This window comes from Bison bison, unplaced genomic scaffold, assembly GCF_000754665.1.
Source record: "Bison bison bison isolate TAMUID 2011002044 unplaced genomic scaffold, Bison_UMD1.0 scf7180017855246, whole genome shotgun sequence".
NCBI classification, from domain to species: domain Eukaryota; kingdom Metazoa; phylum Chordata; class Mammalia; order Artiodactyla; family Bovidae; genus Bison; species Bison bison.
Window position 1 is genome coordinate 190,647 of NW_011485819.1, and position 9,376 is coordinate 200,022.

Consider the following 9,376-nt stretch of genomic DNA (forward strand, 5'->3'; position numbering starts at 1 on the left):
TAATATTCATTAGGCAAAATTAATGATAATCATGTAAATTACACAAATGGTTGTATTTGAAGAGTGCTATAGAAAAGTTTAATTTTCACAGTCTTACAAGGGACTCATAATGACCCCATGAAGTTGTCATTACAACTTAAGTGTTGAGGTGCCTTGTTAAGAAACCACAACTAAAATGTCCATGATGAAGAATATTTGTCTCACTTAAAATATTCCAAAAAATCACACCTCACACCATGAATTAATTATTTTCTATATTTTGCAGATAAAGCATTTAACACCCATCCCTTCTCTGCATTGATAAGATCATGCAGCTGAATAATAATGTGACTGAGTTTATTCTGCTTGGGTTGACACAAGATCCTGTTAGGAAGAAAATAGTGTTTACCACTTTCTTGATTTTCTATTTGGGGACCTTGTTGGGGAACTTTCTGATTATTACTACCATCAAGACCAGCAGGGCACTTGGGAGTCCAATGTATTTCTTCCTTTTCCATTTATCTTTGTCTGATACCTGCTTCTCTACATGCATAGCCCCTAGGATGATTGCAGATGCCCTTTTGAAGAATGCCACTATCTCTTTCAATGAGTGCATAGTCCAAGTTTTTTCATTTCATTTCTTTGGCTGCCTGGAGATCTTCATCCTTGTCCTCATGGCTGTTGACCGCTATGTGGCCATCTGTAAGCCCCTGCACTACACGACCATCATGAGTCATCGAGTCTGTGGTGTGTTGGTGTCTGTGGCCTGGGTGGGGTCCTGTGTGCATTCTTCAGCTCAGATTTTTCTGGCCCTGAGTTTACCTTTCTGTGGTCCCAATGTAATTGATCATTATCTATGTGACTTGCAGCCTTTGTTACAACTTGCCTGTACAGACACCTATGTGACCAACCTACTCTTGGTGTCCAACAGCGGGGCCATCTGTACAGTGAGTTTTGTTATGCTGATGTTCTCCTATGCTATCATCTTACATTCTCTGAGAAACCACAGTGCTGAGGGGAAGAAAAAAGCCCTCTCCACCTGCATCTCCCACATCATTGTGGTCATCTTGTTCTTTGGTCCTTGCATATTTATATACACTCGCCCTGCAACCACCTTCCCCATGGATAAGATGATAGCTGTGTTTTACACACTTGGAACACCTTTGATCAACCCTCTGATTTATACACTGAGGAATGCAGAAGTGAAAAATGCCATGAGGATGTTATGGAGCAAGAAGTTGGTCTCAGATGACAAAAGATGAATGGAAGTTTCAAAGTTTTCTTCATAGTTTGGATTGATCTAAAAGAAACTCATAGACAATAATATCCTCTTATTATGGAGTTAATAAAATCCTAACTCAGAGCGTGAAGATTACTTCCTTTAGTAAAATGGGCAATGTGCCCACACATGCTAGTTAGTATTGAGTCAAATATTTGTAGAACTGACAGCATCAGGTACACAAAGTCACGTAAGATCATGGTCTTAGTTATTCACTGTTGTCTCTGCCTCTCTTGTCTGTCTAATATCACTGTGGTTTTGATCTACTGTTTTCTTCCCTTGCATTTACTTCTGGATTTCTCTGTTTAACATTACACTATATGCTTTTATCTACAGCCTGACATATTTTTGTCTCAAAGAGTTTATTTCTTAGATATTGTGATCAAATGTCTGATTGTTGACCTTCAGCTTGGTTGTTCTTACTGACTTCAGCATAAATCATCAAGTTCAAACAATAATAGTATATACATATTATAAAGACAAAATATCCTGCATCGAACCTGGACTGGCAATTCATTTCATATATGATATTATACATGTTTCAATGCCGTTCTCCCAAATCGTCCCACCCTCGCCCTCTCCCACAGAGTCCAAAAGACTATTCTATACATCTGTGTCTCTTTTGCTGTCTCGCATACAGGGTTATCATTATCATCTTTGTAAATTCCATATATAGGATCACCCAGAGGGATGGTATGGGGAGGGAGTAGGGAGGGGGGTTCAGGATGGGAAACACATGTATACCTGTGGCAGATTCATGTTGATGTATGGCAAAACCAATACAATATTGTAAAGTAATTAGCCTTCAATTAAAATAAATAAATTTGTATTAAAAAAAGACAAAATGTTTAATCCAGGAAACCTCTCTTCTTTTTCTTGGGTTATAGTTCAATTTTTTTTTTTTTTTGTATATTTGCCTAATTGTTCTAGAAAAGTGACAGAACATTATGACAAAATTCACACGTTTGTAGTATTTTTTCCTTAGGTAGGTTCTGACTGTTGGGGCTGACCTCATATTAACATTCCTTCTATTAAAAAAAAAAAAAAAACTTTTTGCTATTAAAATGATTCCTTCTATTTTGAGGGATCTATTAAGTTTTATCTTGAGCCATACCAATTATAATAGTATGTTTAAATATTACTTTATTATGATTATAGCATAGAAGCTGTAAATTAAGGAAGATATATCTATGTGAGCTTTAAAGAAATGTGTACATGTAGTCAATGGTAGGGAATTTATAAATAAGAGTTAATTGAATAAAAAACATTATAACCCAGAAGAGGGTATTTAGGCTTTGAAACATAGTTATATCACATATATGAATTGTTTTAGTGAGTTTTAAGACAATATAGAAAGTAGAGTAACTTAAGAAATACTGAGATATTTGGATGAAAATTAAATGTATCCAGTGGAGATGGATATCATCTTTCACCATTCATTATCACTGAAGTCTCTAATTACATGATCATTAAGAAATTTTCTGATTTGTCAGATTTCTTATTTGTATGTTTATCCATATAGAAAATTCAATAAGAGTATTTTTTGTTTATTTGGAACTTCTATTTCTATTATAAGCTAGTAATTTTATTATGAGTACTAAATTTGTATTACTTTCATTGTACCCAGAAGTTTATACTCTTTCTTTATCTTGAGAAAAAGATCAGTGTGGAAATGGAAACTTGTGAATTCTGCAATGAACTCTAGCACCTTTCTATACACATCTTTTTTTTTTTAATTCTGAGAACATCTTTTTTTTTTTTAATTCTGAGAATTTCAAGGCTAATCCCTCACAGTTTTTATTAATCACATCTGCTACAGTAAATAAGTCATCTGTGCTATCACATTCTATTCCCTTTGGATTTCTTGATATGTCATTATAAGAAACAAAACTAATAAATATATATTTTTAAAAAATAGAAATTTCTGTTAAATGTGTTGAGCTACCCTTAAAAATATATTCCCTTCCCTTATAAATCCTCATTAAAATAAGGAACAAAATCATAAAATTATGTGTCAAAGCCCATGACAGAAAAAACCAGACAGGAAATATCAGTTGGTAGAAGATTTTCATGTGTTTTTTGAAACATAGATATAAGTGGTAGATAACTAAGTAACTTAGCAGAGTAGAAGTTACAACCATCTGAGAAAAGAGATAAGTAAGACCATCAAGTTCCACAAAAAGTAGGCATGAAACATACATTGAATTATATAAAGATTATTTCCCCAGGTTACTTTCTGCTAGTCAGGTGACATTTCCTCTATTCCATCCCACCAAAGATTGGAAGTTTGTTATTTTTAAAAAATGAACAAAAGTGTTCCTGATATCACTGTGGAGGGCAGTGATAAAATGCACAACGGAATGTACAGAGAAATTAAGTGAAAATCTACATAGGGAAATGTGAGACCCTTTCTTCTCAGGGCTCCCAGGATGTCAGCAGTTAGTATACATCACGAGCTCACCATTTCCAGGACTAGGCACAAAGCCCAAGTAAGAGAATGGAGCTGTTTGTTTTGTTTGGGGTTTTTTGGTGAGGGAATAAAATATAAGATCTGTATTATATACTCTAATTACCTTAAAATAATTATACCTCCAAATACGTACTCATTGCCTATAACGTGTAGATTCCAAATGACTTTTTGCTGTTGTTGATGTTAACTTCCTTTGCCTTAAACATAAATAGTTTCTGCTTTCAGGTAAGATGGCAAGACTGGTGAATGGGAAGATAGAGTGATAGAGACCTGCCTTCAGATGAAAGGAAGAGGGGATGGTCACACATTGGGCCTAGCAACTTCTCTATTTTCCTCGATAATTTAGCTCTGATCCTATATCTATAACACTCATGCTCTGTAGCTGACTAGACCATTTTCTTACAACTTTCTAAGGTTAGTGGTCATCTATTAATATCTGGTTATTGACCTAAAACTATATAAAGGTCCTCATCTTATTTTTCCTGTCAAGGAAACAAACATTGTATTTTTGCCTATCATTTATGCTATTCAAAACAGATTTTCCAGTAAATGTTCATTTCCCATGTGCTGTTTAACATGAAAGAATGCTAAGCAGAGTTTAGTTGTTTTATTTCTTGCATATTAAAATTGCATTTATCACTTTAGAGAAAATGAATCAGGCACTGGGGTTCAATCAGGCTCACTTATTTATAGAAAATAAAGAATGTATCTTTTTGTTGTTTTTATAAAATCAAGTTAATAATAAGGATCCTTGTGCCTTAGGATAAACTAGAAAGTTATTAACAGTTCAGGGTTCTGGGAGTCCAGACTCCTGCCATAACTGCCATTCTCTGAGCTTGTCTGTGATTCTTTTTTTTTTAATCTATTAATTTACATTTTTTAAAATTCTCTATTGCCTTCATGTTGTCTGTTTACTCAAAATGTCTGCTTTCCCATGGCTCTGGGTTGTCAAGGTAGCAATTCTTTCTCCATGTATCTTACAATATTCTTCCCCTTTTCTCGGGTGTATGGGGCTTCCCTGGTGACTCAGATGGTAAAGTGTCTGTCTGCAATGCAGGACACCTGGGTTCGATCCCTGGGTTCAGAAGATCCCCTGGAGAAGGAAATGGCAGCCCACTCCAGTATTCTTGCCTGGAAAATCCCATGGACAGAGGAGCCTGGTAGGCTACTGTCCATGGGGTCTCAAAGAGTGGGACACAACTGAGTGACTTCACTTCACTCGAGTGTATCCAATTCCCTATTCAGAATTCCAGACAGGAAATCTGAGTAAACTTGCATTTGAATAGACTAAACTCAAGTCATTGGTCAAACCATGTAGTAACTCCCCAAGAAGTTGTTATCTCTGGTACAGCTGCTATGATATAGAAGAGTTGGTGTGGAGGATAATGGGGTAAATATTTATCCCCATTATCCGCAATTATCCCCAAGGCAATTTATCAAATTTATTTAGTATGGACCATTATTCATCATGCTGGGAAAAATGAGGAAAACATTATAGTAACTAATCAAAAATTTACCTGGACATTTTAAGTAAATGTGACTTGTTTTTTGTTTTGTTTCGTTTTGTTTTTTTCCTAGCTTTATTGAGAGACTATTGACATATGACATATAAGTTTTGTGATGATTTGATACAAGTATATATTGGAAAATGAGTATCACAATAAATTTACTTAATGCATTCACTCCAAATACTATTATGGGTGTGTATATGTGTGTGCTCATATGTGGTGATAATATATAAGATCTACTTTCTTGATAACATTCCAACATACAATCAGTTCAGTTCAGTCGCTTAGTCGTGTCCAAGTCTTTGGGACCGCATAGACTGCAGCACACCAGGCTTCTCTGTCTATCACCAAATTCATGTCCATCTAGTCAGTGATGCCATCCAACATATAATACATTATTGTTAATTACAGTCACCATTCTACACATTAGATCACCCAAACACTTATTTTTAGGTGAGAATTTCTTTTCTTTAATTAATATTGCCCTATTTTTCCTACTTTCTGGCCCCTGGAAACCACCATTCTAGTATTTCTATAAGTTTAGCTGTTACAGACTCTGCATGTGAGAACACAGTTTGTCTTTTTCTGTCTGACTTATTTTACTTAGCATAATGCCCTCAGGTTCCAGCCACATTGTTGCAGAAGGTAGGGTTTCCTTCTTTTATATTGTTTAAGAGTATTCCACTGCATATGCACACCACATTTTATTTTCCCATGAATCTTGATGTACACTTAGGTTGTATCCATATTTGGTTATTGTGGATAACACCACATTAAACATGGGGGTAAAATATCTTTTTAAGACTTTTTTTTTCCCCCTTAGATATATATCCAGGTGTAGAATTGCTAAATCATTTGGTAGTTCTCTTTTTAATTCTTTGAGGAAACTTCATACTTTTTCCATAGTGGCTACATTGATTTACATTCCCACCAACAGTGCACAAGTGTTCCCTTTTATCCACATCCTCAAACAAATCCTTGTTTTTATAACCCTTCATCTAGGAAGACTTGCACAGTTTTAGGACTTTTAAATTTGAGTAAGTGTGATGGGTTAATGGAGACTGACTAGTCTGCACAAAGAGGGAGCACCAGCACTTCAGGTTTCTTCTGCACCATTCTTTAATCCTAGGGTCTCAGAATCTCCTTACAAGCTCACACATCAAGTGATCTCTATCCCATTGTTGCAATCATGTTCCTTATTCCTCTTCCATAATGCCCTTTGTCTACCTTTCCTGTAGATCCAGTTTCATTTAGGCTGGAGGAAGGGAAATATGGCATCCAGTAATCACCAGTGTCAGGGAATCAAGGAATCATACTCTGGTATGTAGGTTAGTTTCTTTATTCATTTTTTATTTTGCATGAGCTGGAAGAAGGTGTGAAAACATTCAAGTCAACAGTGATAAAAAAGAGAGGAAAAGAAATACATATAAAAAAAAACAAATTTTGCTATGTAAACTTCCCACTTCAGTTTATAAACAGAACCATTCTGGCATTCAAGAGTTCTAGTAGTCTCTGATTCACTCTTTATATTCCATCAAATCTATCATTAATTTGCCATTCTGACAATGTCTTATCAAATAATGTTTTAACATATTGACAAATATGACTGATTTTCTCATATTGTTAAATCATTAACTCACTGTTTTGTATTTATATTTTAATACCATCTGTGTCTTTTACAAATATATGTTGCTTATTCAATGTCCATGCTGACCTTATCATATTTTTGTTGTTGTTCAGGCACTAACTCCTGCCCAACACTTTGTGACCCCATGGACTGCAGCATGCCAGGCTTCCCTGCCTTTCACTATCTCCCCGAGTTTGCCCATACTCATGTTCAGTGAGTCAGTGATGCCATCCAACCATCTCATCTGCTGTCACCCCCTTTCTGTCCTGCCCTCAATCTTTCCCAGCATCAGGGTCTTTTCCAATGAGTTGGCTTTTCGCATTAGTTGGCCAAAGTATTTAAGCTTCAGCATCAGTCCTTCCAACGAATGTTCTGGGTTGATTTCCTTTATGATGGACTGGTTTGATCTCCTTGCAGTCCAATCAGCACATCACACTGATACAATGTGTGTGTGTGTGTAGATTATATAGGAATTTCTTCTTCTTCTTCTTTTTTTTTTTTTTCTAAAAGACTTCAACTGTTTTAAAGAAAACTGCAATGAGAATTCTGTCACCTTTAACTTAGTATTCTTTGCTACAGTTCAGGTATATTGATAACAAATCTAGGTGCTAAATTTAAACTAATCTAAATTTAGCTAATAAATTAAGCTCAACTTCTAGATAATGAATCTAGTAACAGAGTAATTATTTTGATTATTTTATGTGTCTCTTACTGCATAACAGATTACCACAAAGCAATATCCTAAAATAGCACCCATTTACTATCTCACAGTGTTTCTTGTCAGGAGTTTGAGTTTCTGTCATCAGTTCAGTTCAATCGCTCAGTCATGTCCTACTCATTGCAACCCCATGAACTGCAGCACACCAGGCCTCCCTGTCCATCACCAATACCCGGGGTTCACCCAAACTCATGTCCATCGAGTCGGTGATGCCATCCAGCCATCTCATCCTCTGTTGTCCCCTTCCCGTACTGCCCCCAATCCCTCCCAGCATCAGAGTCTTTTCTAATGAGTCAACTCTTCGTGTGAGGTGGCCAAAGCTGCTGTCATCAGTGAGGTCAAAATCAAAGATCTACTGGGCTGGGCTTTAATCTGCAGGTTCCAGGGAAGAATTGCTTTCTGGTCCATTCAGATTGTTGTCAAAATTCAGTTCCTGTAATTATAGGACTGAGGTCCTGATTTCCTCACTGGCTTTCAGTTAAGGGTCATTCTCAGCAGGTTGAAGTCCTTGAATGTAACCCTCTGTCTTCAAATGCAGCAATCGTGCATGTAATTCTTCCTGATTGTACTCTGAATTTCTATAATTCCTCTTCTGTTATCAGCCAGGGAAAATTCTCTGTTTTTAAAGAACTTATGGGTTTAAATTAGAGTTCAAATATGACTCAAAGTTAACTGATTTAGTAACCATAATTAAATTTTTGAAATCCCTTATGACATGTAATTTAACATAGATGTGATATATTACCATACTTAAAGTTCCAAGGGTTCAGGCAGGAAATCTTGAGGGGCATTTTGGCATTATGCTTACTGCAGAAATATAGGAGTCTTTTAAAAAATTATAGCTTTAGCAAAAGAATCAGAGAATATATCATTCCATATTTCAAAAGGATAGCTCTATTATTTCTATTAAATATGTCATCTTTCTATTCTCTATCAAAATTTTATCCATGAGAAAAGATAACATTCCCTTCGACATGGGAAACAGCCTTTGAAGATATATGTGACATTTTAAAATCAATTTAAATGAACATTTAGGTGGAGCTTCCCTTGGTGGCTTAGATGGTAAAGAATTTACCTTCAATGCAGGGGACCTGGGTTCAATCCCTGGGTCAGGAAGATCCCCTAGAGAAGGTAATGGTTACCCACTCTAGGATTCTTGCCTGGAGAATTCTGTGGACGGAGGAGCCTGGTGGGCTACGGCCCATGGGGTTGCAAGAGTTGGACATGACTGAGCAACTGACACTTTCACTTCACTTTCACTCTTACACGTCAGTGGTTAAGAACCTTTCTGCCAATGAGATTTAAAAGATGCAGGTTCGATCCCTGGATTGGGAGCATCCCCTGGGGGAGGATATGGCAACCCATCCCAGTATTCTTGCCTGGAGAATCCCATGCACAGAGGAGCCTGGCAGGCTACAGTACAGAGAGTTGCAAAGAGTCAGACTCAATAGCAATAATACTACCACTAATAATAGAGAATACATATTAATTATGTATAATGAAATATATATTCTCATTATATTTGTAATAAAGAATCTGAATCCAAATTAATTAAAAATCTTTCCCAAAGTCACATAGCTGCTTAAAAGTACATTTGGTAGTCATACAGACTTTCTAGCTTTAAGCATCTTAGGTGGTATACACCTAAGATAAGTTATCCTGGACATTTGATCTCTTACATAAAATTGCTACTTCTTCTCTTGAGTACTTAGATGCATATCTAATTAGTTTTGACACTGTTGCTCTGTCCCCTCATTGGCCATCTTCCTGTTATTATCACATTCACACACACCAT

At 36.2% G+C, this 9,376-nt stretch overlaps 1 protein-coding gene across 1 annotated transcript; it reads left to right on the plus strand.

Moving 5' to 3' along the window:
• The first annotated feature begins 308 nt into the window (after positions 1–308).
• Positions 309–1,241, plus strand: LOC105001947 (olfactory receptor 4C16-like). The gene has a single exon (XM_010858390.1). It carries the CDS (start codon positions 309–311, stop codon positions 1,239–1,241), a length of 933 nt encoding a protein of 310 aa, XP_010856692.1.
• The last annotated feature ends 8,135 nt before the right edge of the window (positions 1,242–9,376 follow it).

Bases quoted from the DNA above. Each gene is read 5' to 3' on its own strand.
- LOC105001947 (XM_010858390.1), top strand. From the start codon at position 309: ATGCAGCTGAATAATAATGTGACTGAGTTTATTCTGCTTGGGTTGACA.